Source organism: Pristiophorus japonicus, chromosome 3 (genome assembly GCF_044704955.1).
Source record: "Pristiophorus japonicus isolate sPriJap1 chromosome 3, sPriJap1.hap1, whole genome shotgun sequence".
NCBI classification, from domain to species: Eukaryota; Metazoa; Chordata; class Chondrichthyes; family Pristiophoridae; genus Pristiophorus; species Pristiophorus japonicus.
In genome coordinates, this window is record NC_091979.1 from 223,199,074 (window position 1) to 223,216,390 (window position 17,317).

Genomic DNA, 17,317 nt, shown 5'->3' on the forward strand with positions numbered 1-17,317 from the left:
CCTGACGGTCCGCGTTGCGGAATTGGAGCTGAGGGTGGATTCACTCTGGAGCATCCACGATGCTGAGAATGACGTGAGTAGCACGTGTAGTGAGTTGGTCTTACCACAGGAGAAGGGTCCACAGCCAGCTAGGGAATGGAAGACCAGCAGGAAGAGTAGTGCAAGGAAGGTAGTGCAGGGGTCCCCTGTGGTCATCCCCCTGCAAAACAGATACACTGCTTTGAGTACTGTTGGGGGGGATGACTCATCAGGGGAGGGCAGCAGCAGCCAAGTTCATGGCACCATGGCTGGCTCTGTTGCACAGGAGGGCAGGAAAAAGAGTGGGAGAGCGATAGTGATAGGGGATTCAATTGTAAGGGGAATAGATAGGCGTTTCTGCGGCCGCAACCGAAACTCCAGGATGGTATGTTGCCTCCCTGGTGCAAGGGTCAAAGATGTCTCGGAGCGGGTGCAGGACATTCTAAAAAGGGAGGGAGATCAGCCAGTTGTCGTGGTGCACATTGGTACCAACGACATAGGTAAAAAAAGGGATGAGGTACTACGAGACGAATTTAAGGAGCTAGGAGCTAAAGTAAAAAGTAGGACCTCAAAAGTAGTAATCTCAGGATTGCTACCAGTGCCACATGCTAGTCAGAGTAGGAATCGCAGGATAGCGCAGATGAATACGTGGTGCAGCAGGGAGGGATTTAAATTCCTGGGGCATTGGAACCGGTTCTGAGCGAGGTGGGACCAGTACAAAGCGGACGGTCTGCACCTGGGCAGGACCGGAACCAATGTCCTAGGGGGAGTGTTTGCTAGTGCTGTTGGGGAGGAGTTAAACTAATATGGCAGGGGGATGGGAACCAATGCAGGGAGACAGAGGGAAACAAAAAGGAGACAAAAGCAAAAGACAGAAAGGAGATGAGGAAAAGTGGAGGGCAGAGAAACCCAAGGCAAAGAACAAAAAGGGCCACTGTACAGCAAAATTCTAAAAGGACAAAGGGTGTTAAAAAAATAAGCCTGAAGGCTTTGTGTCTTAATGCAAGGAGTATCCGTAATAAGGTGGATGAATTAACTGTGCAAATAGATGTTAACAAATATGATGTGATTGGGATTACAGAGACGTGGCTCCAGGATGATCAGGGCTGGGAACTCAACATCCAGGGGTATTCAACATTCAGGAAGGATAGAATAAAAGGAAAAGGAGGTGGGGTAGCATTGCTGGTTAAGGAGGAGATTAATGCAATAGTTAGGAAGGACATTAGCTTGCATGATATGGAATCTATATGGGTAGAGCTGCAGAACACCAAAGGGCAAAAAACGTTAGTGGGAGTTGTGTACAGACCTCCAAACAGTAGTAGTGATGTCAGGAAGGGCATCAAACAGGAAATTAGGGGTGCATGTAATAAAGGTGCAGCAGTTATAATGGGTGACTTTAATATGCATATAGATTGGGCTAACCAAACTGGAAGCAATATGGTGGAGGAGGATTTCCTGGAGTGCATAAGGGATGGTTTTCTAGACCAATATGTCGAGGAACCAACTAGGGGGGAGGCCATCTTAGACTGGGTGTTGTGTAATGAGAGAGGATTAATTAGCAATCTCGTTGTGCGAGGCCCCTTGGGGAAGAGTGACCATATTATGCTGGAATTCTGCATTAGGATGGAGAATGAAACAGTTAATTCAGAGACCATGGTCCAGAACTTAAAGAAGGGTAACTTTGAAGGTATGAGGCATGAATTGGCTAGGATAGATTGGCGAATGATACTTAAGGGGTTGACTGTGGATGGGCAATGGCAGACATTTAGAGACCGCATGGATGAACTCCAACAATTGTACATTCCTGTCTGACGTAAAAATAAAAAAGGGAAGGTGGCTCAACCGTGGCTATCAAGGGAAATCAGGGATAGTATTAAAGCCAAGGAAGTGGCATACAAATTGGCCAGAAATAGCAGCGAACCCGGGGACTGGGAGAAATTTAGAACTCAGCAGAGGAGGACAAAGGGTTTGATTAGGGCAGGGAAAATGGAGTATGAGAAGAAGCTAGCAGGGAACATTGCAAAAGTTTCTATAGATATGTAAAGAGAAAAAGGTTAGTAATGACAAACGTAGGTCCCCTGCAGTCAGAATCAGGGGAAGTCATAACGGGGAACAAAGAAATGGCAGACCAATTGAACAAGTACTTTGGTTCGGTATTTACTAAGGAGGACACAAACAACCTTCCGGATATGAAAGGGGTCAGGAGGTCTAGTAAGGAGGAGTAACTGAGGGAAGTCCTTATTAGTCGGGAAATTGTGTTGGGGAAATTGATGGGATTGAAGGCCGATAAATCCCCAGGGCCTGATGGACTGCATCCCAGAGTACTTAAGGAAGTGGCCTTGGAAATAGCGGATGCATTGACAGTCATTTTCCAACATTCCATTGACTCTGGATCAGTTCCTATGGAGTGGAGGGTAGCCAATGTAACCCCGCTTTTTAAAAAAGGAGGGAGAGAGAAAACAGGGAATTATAGACCGGTCAGCCTGACCTCAGTAGTGGGTAAAATGATGGAATCAATTATTAAGGATGTCATAGCAGCGCATTTGGAAAGAGGTGACATGATAGGTCCAAGTCAGCATGGATTTGTGAAAGGGAAATCATGCTTGACAAATCTTCTGGAATTTTTTGAGGATGTTTCCAGTAGAGTGGATAAGGGAGAACCAGTTGATGTGGTATATTTGGACTTTCAGAAGGCTTTCGACAAGGTCCCACACAAGAGATTAATGTGCAAAGTTAAAGCACATGGGATTGGGGGTAGTGTGCTGACATGGATTGAGAACTGGTTGTCAGACAGGAAGCAAAGAGTAGGAGTAAATGGGTACTTTTCAAAATGGCAGGCAGTGACTAGTGGGGTACCGCAAGATTCTGTGCTGGGGCCCCAGCTGTTTACACTGTATATTAATGATTTAGACGAGGGGATTAAATGTCGTATCTCCAAATTTGCAGATGACACTAAGTTGGGTGGCAGTGTGAGCTGCGAGGAGGATGCTATGAGGCTGCAGAGTGACTTGGATAGGTTAGGTGAGTGGGAAAATGCATGGCAGATGAAGTATAATATGGATAAATATGAGGTTATCCACTTTGGTGGTAAAAACAGAGAGACAGACTATTATCTGAATGGTGACAGATTAGGAAAAAGGGAGGTGCAACGAGACCTGGGTGTCATGGTACATCAGTCATTGAAGGTTGGCATGCAGGTACAGCAGGCGGTTAAGAAAGCAAATGGCATGTTGGCCTTCATAGTGAGGGGATTTGAGTACAGGGACAGGGAGGTGTTGCTACAGTTGTACAGGGCCTTGGTGAGGCCACACCTGGAGTATTGTGTACAGTTTTGGTCTCCTAATTTGAGGAAGGACATTCTTGCTATTGAGGGAGTGCAGCGAAGGTTCACCAGACTGATTCCTGGGGTGGCGGGACTGACCTATCAAGAAAGACTGGATCAACTGGGCTTGTATTCACTGGAGTTCAGAAGAATGAGAGGGGACCTCATGGAAACGTTTAAAATTCTGATAGGTTTAGACAGGTTAGATGCAGGAAGAATGTTTCCAATGTTGGGGAAGTCCAGAACCAGGGGTCACAGTCTAAGGATAAAAGGTAAGCCATTTAGGACCGAGATGAGGAGAAACTTCTTCACCCAGAGAGTGGTGAACCTGTGGAATTCTCTACCACAGAAAGTTGTTAAGGCCAATTCACTAAATATATTCAAAAAGGAGTTAGATGAAGTCCTTACTAGGGAGATCAAGGGGTATGGCGAGAAAGCAAGAATGGGGTACTGAAGTTGCATGTTCAGCCATGAACTCATTGAATGGCGGTGCAGGCTGGAAGGGACGAATGGCCTACTCCTGCACCTATTTTCTATGTTTCTATGAACATGTGCAGTACCTGCTCTGGGAGGGTTTGATGGGACAGTGTAGAGGGAGCTTTAATCTCTATCTAATAAGGACTGTACCTGCTGTGGGAGGGTTTGATGGGACAGTGCAGAGGGACTTTTACACTGTATCTAACACCTGCTGTATCAGCCCTGAGAGGGTTTGATGTGACAGTGTAGAGGGAGCTTTACTCGGTATCTAACATGGGCTGTACCTGGCCTGGGATAGTTTGATGGGACACTGTAGAGGGAACGTTACTCTGTATCTAACCCGTGTTGTACGTGCCCTGGGAGTGCTTGATGGGGACAGTATAGAGTGAGCTTTACTCTGTATCTAACATGGGCTGTTCCTGCCCTGGGAGGGTTTGACAGGACAGTATAGAGGGAACTTTATTCTGTATCTATCTCGTAATGTACCTGCCCGGGGTGTCTTTGATGGGACAGTGTAGAGGAAGATTTACACTGGACCTAACCCGTGCAGTACCTGCACTGGGAGAGTTTGATGGGACCTGTTACACTCATAGTAAATGGTTAGACTGAGTACTGTGTGTAATGAGCAAGTGTGACCTTAGCTCCTTTATTACAATTCAAGAATGCAGTTACCTCGTGGGTGGCCTGCTTACATACTGTGCTCCCAAGGGATGCTGGTGGGCCCTCTGGTGGTCAGGTGTGATGCAGGTTTCAAAGGGTTAAATACATAACATCACTCCCCTGTGAATGCAACAGTGCACTTATTTACAAGGTGAGATGATCTGGGACTTTGCGCTCCCTTGTCGATCGTCTCAGTACAAATGCTGGTGAGGGTGGGTTGGTCAGTTGTTCACTGGGCTGTTGGGCAGCCAGCCTTGCCAAGCTGCTGGGGATGATGAGTTCAGTTTCGTGGTCAACTGTGATGTTAGTTGCCACGTGTGTATGTGTTGGAAGGTCAAAGTTGGTGGTGTCCTCTTCAGGTTGTTCATAGCTGTTGGTGAACTGCAATTTGATTTGGTCCAAATGTTTTCTGTGCATTTGTCCATTGGTCAGTTTGATCTGAAACACCCTACTCCCCTCTTTGGCTGTGACCGTGCCAACAAGCCATTTGGGACCATGTGCATAATTGAGCACAAGCACAGGATCATTGATCTCAATATCGCGTGACAAATTTGCACAGTCATGGTACACACTTTGTTGATGCCGCCTACCCTCCACTTGATCATGGAGATCAGGGTGGACAAAAGAGAGCCTTGTTTTAAGCACCCGCTTGATGGTCTGAACTGCCCGTTTTGCCTGGCCGTTGGATGCGGGCTTGAACCGGGCAGATGTGATGAGTTTGATCCCATTGCGGGTCATGAATTCCTTGAATTCAGCACTGGTGAAGCACGGCCCATTGTCGCTGACTAGGACATCAGGCAAGCCGTGCGTGGCAAACATGGCTTGTAGGCTTTCAATGGTGGCAGTGGACATGGTTACATACATTATTGCATATTCAATCCATTTTGAGTAAGCGTCCACGACAACCAAAAACATTTTTCCTAGGAATGGGCCCACATAATCTACATGGATTCTTGACCACGGTTTGGATGGCCATGACCACAAACTTAGCGGTGCCTCTCTGGGTGCATTGCTCAGCTGAGAGCAAGTGTTGCACTGGCGCACGCATGACTCTAAATCTGAGTCGATGCCAGGCCACTACACGTGAGATCTGGCTATGGCTTTCATCATTACCATGCCTGGGTGGGTGTTGTGCAGTTCGCAAATAAATATGTTTCTGCCTTTCTTGGGCAAGGCCACGCGATTGCCCCACAAAAGACAGTTCGCCTGCAGGGACAACTCGTCTTTGCGTCTGTGGAAAGGTTTAATCGCTTCCTGCATCTCCACTGTGACACTGGACCAGCTCCCTTGGAGGACACAGTTTTTTTTTACCAAGGACAGTAAAGGATCCTGGCTGGTCCAGGTCCTGATCTGGCGGGCCGTAACGTAGGACTTCTCGTTCTTAAATGCCTCCGCTGGCCGTGCCATTTCCACTCCGGTGGTGGGCAATGGTAGCCGACTGAGAGCATCTGCGCAGTTCTCTGAGCCCGGTCTGTGGCGGATTACATAGTTGTATGCCGACAGTATAAGCGCCCATCTTTGGATGCGGGCAGAGGCATTGGTGTTAATCCCTTTGCTCTCCGAGAATAGCGATATGAGCGGTTTGTGGTCAGTTTCAAGCTCGAACTTGAGGCCAAATAAGTACTGGTGCATTTTTTTTACCCCGTAAACGCATGCCAGAGCCTCTTTTTCAACCATGCTGTAGGCCTTTTCAGCCTTGGACAAACTCCTGGATGCATCTGCAACCGGTTGCAAAATCCCCGATTCATTAGCCTGTTGTAACACACACCCGACCCGTATGATGACGCATCGCAAGCTAACACTAATCATTTACATGGGTTCAAGCAGTTTGTTAGAACAAAATAAGTTTCTGGCTTTTTTAAAGGCAGCCTCTTGTGAATTCTCCCATACCCAGTTGTCTCCCTTGCGCAGTAGCACATGTAGGGGTTCAAGCAGGGTGCTTAACCCAGATAGGAAATTACTGAAATAGTTAAGGAGTCCCAGGAACGACCGCAGCTCCGTCACATTCTGTGGTTGCGGCGCGTTCTTGATGGCCTCCGTCTTGGCGTCGGTGGGTCTGATGCCGTCTGCAGCGATTCTCCTTCCTAAGAATTCGACGTCCTGTGCCAGGAAAACGCACTTTGAGCGTTTCAACCTGAGCCCCACGCGATCCAACCAACTAAGAACCTCCTCCAAATTCTTCAAGTGCTCCATGGTGTCCCGACCTGTAACCAATATGTCGTCCTGGAAAACCATTGTGCAAGGAACCGACTTTAGCAGGCGCTCCATGTTCCACTGGAAGATAGCCGCGGCCGACCGAATCCCGAATGGGCAACGGTTGTAGATAAACAGACCTTTGTGTGTATTGATGCTGGTGAGGCCTTTCGAAGATTCCTCCAGCTCCTGCGTCATATAGGCCGAGGTCAGTTCCAACTTGGTGAACGTCTTCCCTCCAGCCAGGGTCGCGAATAAGTTGTCTGCCTTGGGTAGCGGGTACTGGACCTGCAGCGAAAAGCGGTTAATCGTTACTTTACAGTCCCCGCAAATTCTAACCGTACCGTCCTCCTTGAGTACTGGGATAATCGGCTGGCCCAGTCGTTGAATTCCACTGGTGCGATGATGCCTTCGCATTGCAGCCTTCCAGCTCGATTTCCACTTTTTCACGCATCAAGTACGGTACCGCCCGAGCCTTGTGGTGGATGGGTCGTGTACCGCGAACCAAATGGATCTGCACTTTCACCCCCAAGAAGCGTCCAATGCCTGGCTCGAATAACGATGGGAACTTGCTTAGAACCTGGGTGCATGAGGTGTCTTCGATTAACAAAAGCGCTCAGATGTCGACCCAGTTCCAGTGGACTTTCCCCAGCCAGCTTCTGCCAAACAACATGGGGCCATCCCCCGCACAATCCACAGCAGGAGTTTGTGTACTGTTCCATCATAGGAGATTTTGACTTCAGCGCTGCCAATTACAGGGATTAATTCCTTGGTGTAAGTCCTTAGTTTGGTGTGAATGGGGCTGAGCTTGGGCTTGTATGCCTTCTTTCCCCACAGCCTGTTGAAGGCCTTTTTACTCATTATGGACTGACTTGCCCCGTGTCCAGCTCCATAGCTACTGGAATGCTGTTGAGTTCAAATTTCAACATAATGGGCCCAAGTTTCCACACGCGCCTAGACTCATACTGTACCTGCCCTGGGAGACTTTGATGGGAAACTGTAGAAGAAGATTTAGTCTGTATCTAACACCGGCTGTTCCTGCCCTGGGAGGGTTTGATGGGACAGTGTAGGTGGAGCTTTACTCTGTAGCTAACATGGGCTGTACCAGACCTGGGAGTGTTTGATGGGACAGTGTAGAGACGGCGTTACTCTCTATCTAAACCGTGCTGTGCCTGCCCTGTGAGTGCTTGATGTGGTTGGTATAGAGAGCTTTTGTCTGTATCTAACATGGGCTGTACCTGCCCTGGGAGTGTTTGATGTGACAGTGCAGAGGGAGCTTTACACTGTATCCAACACATGCTTTACCTTCCCTGGGTGTATTTGTTGGGACAGTGTAGAGGGAGCTTTACTCTGTATCTAACCCATGCTGTGCCTACCCAGGGTGTATTTAATGGGATAGTCTAGAGGGTCCTTCACACTATACCTAACCCGCACTGTACCTGCCCTCGGAGTGCTTGATGGGACAGTGTAAAGAGAGCTTTACTCTATATCAAACCCATGCTGTACCAGCCCTAGGAGAGTTTGATCGGACAGTGTAGGGGAAGCTTTACACACTATCTAACCCGTGCTATACCTGCCCTGGGTGTGTTTGATATAACAGTGTGGAGGGAGCTTTACTCTGTATCTAACACCTGATGTACCTGCCCTGGGAGTGTTTGATGGGACAGTGCAGTGGGAACTTTACACTGAACCCAACTCGTGCTGTATCTGCCCTGCGAGTGTTTGATGGAACCATGTAGAGGGAGCGTTACTCTGTATCTAACATGGGCTGTATCTGCCCTGGGAATGTTTGATGGTACAGTGTTTGGGAGCTTTACTCTGTATCTAACACTTGCTGAATCTGCCCTGGGAGTATTTGATGGGATAGTGTAGGGGGAGCTTTATCCTGTACCTAACTCGTGCTGTACCTGCCTTGGAGTGTTTGATGGGACAGTGTAGAGGGAGCGTTACTCTGTATCTAACACTGGCTGTACCTGCCCTGGGAGGGTTTGATGGGACTGTGTAGAGGTAGCTTTACTGTGTATAACAAGGGCTATACATGTCCTTGGAGTGTTTGATGGAAAAGCGTAGCGGGAGCTTTACTCTGTATCTAACATGGGCTGTACCTGCCCTGAGATTGTTTGATGCGACAGTGTAGGCGGAGATTTACTCTGTATCTAACGCGTGCTGTACCTGCCTTGGGAGTGTTTGATGGGACAATGTAGAGGCAGCTTTACACTGTCTCAAACCTGTGCTGTACCTGTCCTGGTTGGGTTTGATGGGACAGTGTAGAGGGAGCTTTACTCGGTATCTAACACTGGCTGTACCTGCCATGGGAGTGTTTGATGGGACAGTGTAGGTGGAGTTTTAGTCTGTATCTAACCCGTGCTGTACCTGCCCTGGGATTGTTTGATGGGACAGTGTAGAGGGAGTTTTACTCTGCATCTAACCTGTGCTGTACCTGCCCTGGTAGTGTTTGATGGGACTGTGTGGAGGGACATTTACTCTGTATCTAACCTGAGCTGTACCTGCCTTGGGAGTCTTTGATGAGAAAGTGCAGAGGGAACTTTACTCTGTATCTAACACAGGCTGTACCTGCCCTGGGATTGTTTGATGCGACAGAGTAGGGGGAGATTTACTCTGTATCTAACTCATGCTGTATCTGCCCCTGGAGGGTTTGATGGGGCAGTGTAGAGGGAGCTTTACACTGTCTCTAACCCCTGCTGTATCTGCCCTGGGAGAGTTTGATGGGACAATGCACAGGGAGCTTTACTCTGTATCTAACATGGGCTGTACCTGCCCTGGGATTGTTTGATGTGACAGTGTAGGGGCGATTTATTCTGTATCTAACCCTTGCTGTACCTGCCCTGGAATTGTCTGATGGGACAGTGTAGAGGCAGCTTTACACTGTCTCAAACCTGTGCTGTACGTGCCCTGGTTGTGTTTGATGGGACAGTGTCATCATCACAGGCAGTCCCTTGGAATCGAGAAAGACTTGCTTCCACTCCTGAATTTGATTTCTTTGGTGGCTGAACAGTTCAATACGAGAGCCACAGACTCTGTCACAAGTGGGAGAGATAGTCTTTGAAGAAAGGGGTGGGTGGGACTGGTTTGCCGAACGCTCATTCTGCTGCCGGCGCTCGATTTCTGCATGCTCTCAGCGTTAAGACTTGAAGTGCTCAGCGCCTTCCCAGATGCACTTTCTCCACTTAGGACGTCTTCGGCCAGGGACTCCCAGGTGTCAGTGGGGATGTCGCACTTTATCTGGGAGGCTTTGAGGGTGTCCTTGTAATGTTTCCGCTGCCCACCTTTGGCTCGTTTGCCGTGAAGGAGCTCCGCATAAAGCACTTGCTTTGGGAGTCTCGAGTCTAGCATGCGAACTATGTGGCCTGCCCAGCGGAGCTGATCGACTGTGGTCAGTGCTTCAATGCTGGGGATGTTAGCCAGGGCAAGGATGCTGATGTTGGTGCACCTGTCTTCCCAGGGGATTTGCAGGATCTTGCGGAGACATCGTTGGTAATATATCTCCAGTGACTTGAGCTATCTACTGTATATAGTCCGTTTCTCTGAGCCATACAGAGGGCGGGTATTACTACAGCCCTATAGACCATGAGCTTGGTGGTACATTTGAGGGCCTGGTCTTTGAACACTCTTTTCATCAGGCGGCCGAAGGCTGCACTGGCATTCTGGAGGCGGTGTTGAATCTCCTCATCAAAGTCTGCTTTTGATGATAAGAGGCTCCTGAGGTATGGGAAATGGTCCACGTTGTCGAGGGCAGCGCCTTGGATCTTGATGACTGGAGGGCAGTGCTGTGTGGCGAGAATAGGCTGGTGGAGAACCTTTATCTTACGGATGTTTAGCGTAAGGCCTATGCTTTTGTATGCCTCAGTAAATACGTCGAATATATCCTGGAGTTCAGCCTCAGAATGTGCGCAAACGCAGGCGTCATCCGCGTACTGTAGCTCAATGACAGAGGTTGCTTTGATCTTGGACCTGGCCTGGAGGCGGCGAAGCGGGACTCATGCTGTACCTGTCCCTGGTGGGTTTGATGGGGCAGTGTAGAGGGAGCTATACACTGTCTCTAGCCCCTGCTGTACCTGTCCTGGGAGAATTGATGGGACAGTATAGAGGGACCTTTACTCTGTATCTAACCCGTGCTTTATCTGCCTTGGTATTGTTTGATGGGACTGTGTGAAGGGGTCTTTACTCTGTATCTCACCTGTGCGTACCTGTCCTGGAAGTGTTGATGGGATAGTGTAGAGGGAGTTTTACTCTGTATCTAAGCTGTGCTTTACCTGACCTGAGCGTATTTGATAGGACAGTGCAGAGAGAGCTTTACTCTGTGTCGAACCCGTGCTGTACCTCCCCTCGTCGTGTTTGATGGGACCGTGTAGAGGGAGCTTACCTCTGTTTCTAACTCGTGCTGTACCAGCCTTGGGAAGGTTTGATGTGACAGTGTAGGAGGGGCTTTACTCGGTATCTTATCCATGCTGTAGTTGCCCTGGGAGTGTTTGGTGGGGAGGGAGCTTTAACCTGTATCTAACCCCGGGGTGAAAGTGTGACAAGGGAGAGTGAGACTGGAAACAGACTGTGACGGGGAGAGTATGACTGCGGAAAGTAAGTGACTGGGGAGAGAGAGTGACTGGGTAAATGAAGCACTGGCTGCTCTTCCACTCCTGTCCTGTGGGGTCGCTGTGGCGCTCTCCTGCCCCTTTACATATTTTGTTATCTCTTGTCCCCGCGCACTGCTCCTTGATGAATATGGCCTCGCCCACTGCTGGATTAGGGCAAAACAGAAAGAAGCGGTGAGTGTAGGCCGGAGATTGGGGTCTGCTCCCCACTGTCTGACTAATGTTTCCTACCTCCTACCCCGTCCCTTCATCCAGGGCATTGAGGATAACTGAAACAATCCTACCGAGTGGGGGGCGATGGAGCCTGGGATCTTCCTGCTCTATGTGTGTGGGGGTGTCAGTATCTCCTATCGCAGTGTGTGTGGGGCTCAGTATCTTCCCGATCGCGACCCTTCGTCATCTTCTATGCCTTTATTAAAAGAACAAAAGAAAGGAAGACTTGCATTTATACAGTGCCTTTCATGACCACCGGACATCCAAAAGCGCTTTACAGCCAATGAAGGAAACTCGGCAACTAATTTGTGCACAGCAATCTCCCACAAACAGCAATGTGATAACAATCATATAATCTGGTGTAGTGATGATGATTGAGAGATAAATATTGAGCAGGACACCGGGGATAATTCCCTTGCTCTTCTTCGAAATAGTGCCATGGAATCTTTTAGGTCCACTCGAGAGAGCAGACGAGGCCTCGGTTTAACGTCTCATTCGAAAGACGGCACATCCGACATTGTAGCACTCCCTCAGCACTGCACTAGTGGAGTGTCAGCCTCGATTTTTGTGCTCAAGTCTCTGGAGTGGGACTTGAACTTAGAACTTTCTGACTCTGAGCCAATGGTGCTACCCAATGTGCCACGGCTGACACAACAGGTTTAGATACAGTAACTAAAGAGAAACTGTTCACATTGGTGGAATGGTCGATAACTGGAGGGCACAGATTTAAGATGATTGGCAAAAGAACCAGATGTGACATGAGCAAATTCTTTTTTACGGAGAGCGTGGTTAGGATTTGGAATGTGTTGCCTGAAAAGGTGGTGGATACAGATTGATAGTAGCCTTCAAAAGGGATAAATGCTTGAAGGAGAAAAAATTGTAGGGATATGGGGAAAGAGTGGGGTAGGAATAACTGGATTGCTATTCAAAAGAGCCAGCCCAGACCTGATGGGCCGAATGGCCTTCTGTTCTGCACTATTCTATAATTTTATGAAAGGGTTTGATAAGGGAGACATGGAAAAGATGTTTCCACTTGCGGGATTGACCAGAACGAGGGTGGCCATAGATATAAAATAGTCACCAATAAATCCAATAGGGAATTCAGGAGAAACTTCTTTACCCAGAGATGGGTGAGAATGTGGAACTCGCTGCCACAGGGAGTGGTTGAGGTGAATAGTATCGATGCATTTAAGGGGAAGCTGGATAAACACATGAGGGAGAAATAAATGGAAGGGGATGTTGATGGGGTGAGATTAAGGGCTAGTGTGGACCATAAACACTGGCATGGACCTGTTGGGCCGAATGGCCTGATTCTGTGCTGTAAATACTTTGTAATTCCACGGAACAACCGTTACGATTTGTTTTATCTTCTGTCTTCCAGTGACGACCCCCGAAAACCGGGGGAGCTCGGTCTTGCCTGAACAGTCTCTCGCGAGAGCCCCATGAGAGAGAAAGAGATGGCGGGCGCAGGGAGCAAGCGTCCTGCGGGAGAGTCTGTGTCAATGGCCAACCTGGAGGAACCCGCAGGAACCTCAGGAACCAAGGTGGAGACCATCAAACTGGGCAGTGACGCCTCCACGGTAAGTGGCCCTTGTGTTCATCATAGAAACTTACAGCATAGAAGGAGGCCGTCGTGCCTGTGCTGGCTCTTTGAAAGAGCAGTCGTGCTTAGTCCCATATCCCCACTTTTTGTCCGTAACCCTGTAAGCTCCTCGTCCTCAAGTACCTGTCCAACTCCCTTTTAAAATTATTTATGGAATCAGCTTCCACCCCCCTTTTCAGGTTGAGCGTCCCAGATCCGGACAACTCTCAGTGAAAAAAATTCTCCTCAACTCCCCTCTCGATTTTCTTTCCAATGATTATGAATCTATGACATCTAGTTACTGACCCACTCGCCAGAGGGAATAGTTTTTTCCTATTTACTCTCTGATCATCTTGAAAATCTCTACTTGGTCACCTCTTCATCTTTTCTGTTCCAAGGAGAACAGTTCTACCTTTTACAACCTCTCCTCAGAACTGAAGTCACTCATCCCTGGTAATATCCTGTTGTTATATAGGGCTTTGATGAGACCACACCTGCAGTACTGTGTACAGTTTTGGTCTCCTTACCTTGGAGGGGGTACAACGAAGGTTCACTAGATTGAATCCTGGAATGAGAGTGCTGTCCTATGAGGAGAGATTGAATAGATTGGGCCAATACTCTGGAGTTTAGAAGACTGAAGTGAACTAATTGAAACAATAGGGTAGATGCTAAGATGTTGTTTCCCCTGACTGAAGTGTCTAGAACAGTCACAGAATATGGATGGCCATTTAGGACTGAGATGAGGGTGATGAATCTTTAGAATTCTCTACCCTGGAGGGTTTTGGATGCTCTGTTATTGAGTATATTCATAGAAACTAGGTGCAGGAGTAGGCCTTCGAGCCTGCACCACCATTCAATAAGATCATGGCTGATCATTCCCTCAGTATCCCTTTCCTGCTTTCTCTCCATACCCCTTGATCCCTTTAGCCGTAACGGCCATATCTAACTCCCTTTTGAATATATCCAATGAACTGGCATCAACAACTCTCTGCGGCAGGGAATTCCACAGGTTAACAACTCTGAGTGAAGAATTTTCTCCTCATCTCAGTCCCAAATGCCTACCCTTTATCCTAAGACTGTGTCCCCTGGTTCTGGACTTCCCCAACATAGGGAACATTCTTCCCGCATCTAACCTGTCCAATCCTGTCAGAATCTTACATGTTTCTATGAGATCCCCTGTCATCCTTCTAAACTCCAGTGTAAAAAGGCCCAGTTGATCCAGTCTCTTCTCATATGTCAGTCCAGCCATCCCTGGAATCAGTCTGGTGAACCTTCGCTGCACTCCCTCAATAGCAAGTACGTCCTTCCTCAGATTAGGAGACCAAAACTTAACACAATATTCCAGATGAGGTCTCACCAAGGCCCTGTACAACTGCAGTAAGACCTCCCTGCTCCTATACTCAAATCTCCTAGCTATGAAAGCCAACATAACATTTGCCTTCTTCACCGCCTGCTGTACCTGCTTGCCAACTTTCAATGACTGATGAACCAGGTCACCCAGGTCTTGTTGCGCCTCCCTTTTCCTAATCTGCCTCCATTCAGATAATATTCTGCCTTCGTGTTTTTGCCACCAAATTGGATAACCTCACATTTATCCACATTATACTGCATCTGCTATGCATTTTCCCACTCACCTAACCTGTCCAAGTCACCCTGCAGCCTCTTAGCGTCCTCCTCACAGCTCACACCGCCACCCAGTTTAGTGTCATCTGCAAACTTGGAGATATTACACTCAATTCCTTCATCTAAATCATTGATGTATATTGTAAAAAGCTGGGGTCCCAGCACTGAGCCCTGCGGCACCACACTAGTCACTGCCTGCCATTCTGAAAAGGACCCGTTTATCCCGACTCTCTGTTCTTGTCTAGCAACCAGTTCTCTATCCATGTCAATATATTACCCCCAATACCATGTGCTTTGATTTTGCACACCGATCTCTTGTGTGGGACCTTGTCAAAAGCCTTTTGAAAGTCCAAATACACCACATCTACTGGTTCTCCCTTGTCCATTCTGCTAGTTATATCCTCAAAAAATTCCAGAAGATTCGTCAAGCGTGATTTCCCCTTCATAAATCCATGCTGACTTGGACCGATCCTGTCACTGCTTTCCAAATGCGCTGCTATTTCATCCTTAATGATTGATTCCAACATTTTCTCCACTACTGATGTCAGGCTAACTGGTCTATAATTACCCGTTTTCTCTTTCCTTTTTTAAAAACTGGTGTTACATTAGCTATCCTCCAGTCCATAGGAACTGATCCAGAGTCAGTAGACTGTTGGAAAATGATCACCCATGCATTCACTATTTCTAGGGCCACTTCCTTAAGTACTCTGGGATGCAGACTAGCAGGTCCCAGGGATTTATTGGCCTTCAATCCCATCAATTTCCCTTACAGAGTTTCCCGCCTAATAAGGATATTCTTCCGTTCCTCCTTCTTACTAGACACTCTGTCCCCGAGTACATCCGGAAGGTTATTTGTGTCTTCCTTCGTGAAGACAGAACCAAAGTATTTGTTCAATGTTCCCCATTATAAATTCACCTGAATCTGACTGCAAGGGACCTACATTTGTCTTCACTAATCTTTTTCTCTTCACATATCTGTAGAAGCTTTTGCAGTCAGTTTTTATGTTCCCAGCAAGCTTCCTCTCGTACTCTATTTTTCCCCTCCTAATTAAACCCTTAGTCCTCCTCTGCTGAATTCTAAATTTCTCCCAGTCCTCAAGGCTGAGATACAAGATTCTTGGGCATTAAGGGAATCGAGGGATATGGGGATCTGGTAGTAAAGTGGATTGAGGTTGAAGATCAGTCATGATCTTATTGAATGGCGGAGCAGGCTCGAGGGGCCACATGGCCTACTCCTGCTCCTAATTTTGTGTACTTTAACCTCTGTACCCTTTCTAAGGCCTTGACATCTTTCCTGAAGTATGGTGCCCACAATTGTTCACAATACCCAGCTGAGGACTATTGCATTTGCACAGAAAATCATCACGCATCATGCTTGTGTGGATCCTTATCCGTGCCTTTCGTCACCTCTCGGGCTCCCGACTGTTCCCAGATGCTCCCCTGGCTGGCCTTCCATCAGCCACCCTCCGTAAACATCACCTCATCCAAAACTCTGCTGCCCCATATCCTAACTTACACCATGTCCCGTTCACCCATCACAGCCCCCTGCTCCATGCTTGCTGAACTACACGGCCTCTGAATCTGACAACATCTCGATTTAAAAATTCTCATCCTTGTTTTCAAATTCCTCCATGGCTTCACCTCTCCCTCGCAATCTAAGTAACCTCCTCTAGTCCGACAACCCTCCCTACCAACGTAATTGAATTTTTTGAAGAGGTAAGAGAGAGAGTAGACAATTGCAATGCGATAGATGTAATTTATCTAGATTTCAAAAGTCGTTCGATCAGGTACCCCATAATAGACTGATGAACAAGGTCAGAGAATGCGGAGTCAGAGGACAAGTAGCAGAATGGATAGCTAGCTGACTTCAAGACAGAAAGCAGAGAGTAGATGAAAAAGTAGCTATTCACAGTGACAGAGGTGGGTAGTGGTTTTCCACAAGGATCAGTGCTGGGACCACTGTTATTTATAATTTATATTAACAATTTAGACTTTGAAATCAAAAACACACTTTCTAAATTTGCAGATGACACCAAATTGGGAGCGATAGTCAATACTGAGGAAGATTGCAACAATTTACAGGAGAACATTAATAAACTTGCAGAATGGGCATATAATTGGCAAATGAAGTTCAACACAGTTAAATTTGAGGTATGACATTTTGGTAGAAAGAATAAGGAGGTCATTTATTACTTGGAGGGTGCGAGTCGAGGTAGGGTAAAGGAACAAAGGGATCTCATAGAGTATAAATACACAAATTACTAAAAGTTGCGATACAGGTTAGCAAGGCCATAAAAAAAAGCTAATCAAGCACTAGAGTTTATTTCCAGAGGTATAGAATTGAAAAGTAGAGTAGTTATACTAAACCTGTATTGAACCTTGGTTAGACCCAACTTAAAAGTACTGCATACAGTTCTGGTTGCCATATTATAAAAAAAGGATTTAGAGGCACTGGAGAGGGTGCAGAGAAGATTTACAAGGATGATACCAGAAACGCGAGGGTGTACATGTCAGAAAAGGATGAACTTGAAAAAAGAAAGCTCAGATGTGATCTAATATAGAGGTTTTTAAAATTATGAAAAGGTGGATAGAGAGAGAATATTTCCACTTGTGGGGAAG

At 47.3% G+C, this 17,317-nt stretch overlaps 1 protein-coding gene across 4 annotated transcripts in view; it reads left to right on the forward strand.

The window, feature by feature from the left end:
- Nucleotides 1–11,380: 11,380 nt before the first annotated feature.
- Nucleotides 11,381–17,317, forward strand: part of LOC139260126 (E3 ubiquitin-protein ligase BRE1A-like) — a 94,477-nt gene continuing 88,540 nt past the window's right edge. For all 4 annotated transcript variants that reach the window (XM_070876313.1, XM_070876315.1, XM_070876314.1 and 1 more), the window contains exons 1-2: nt 11,381–11,454; nt 12,875–13,073. In XM_070876313.1, coding sequence (XP_070732414.1) covers nt 12,936–13,073 — 138 coding nt within the window. In that variant the 5' untranslated portion in view covers nt 11,381–11,454; nt 12,875–12,935. The remainder of the gene's footprint in view (nt 11,455–12,874; nt 13,074–17,317) is intronic.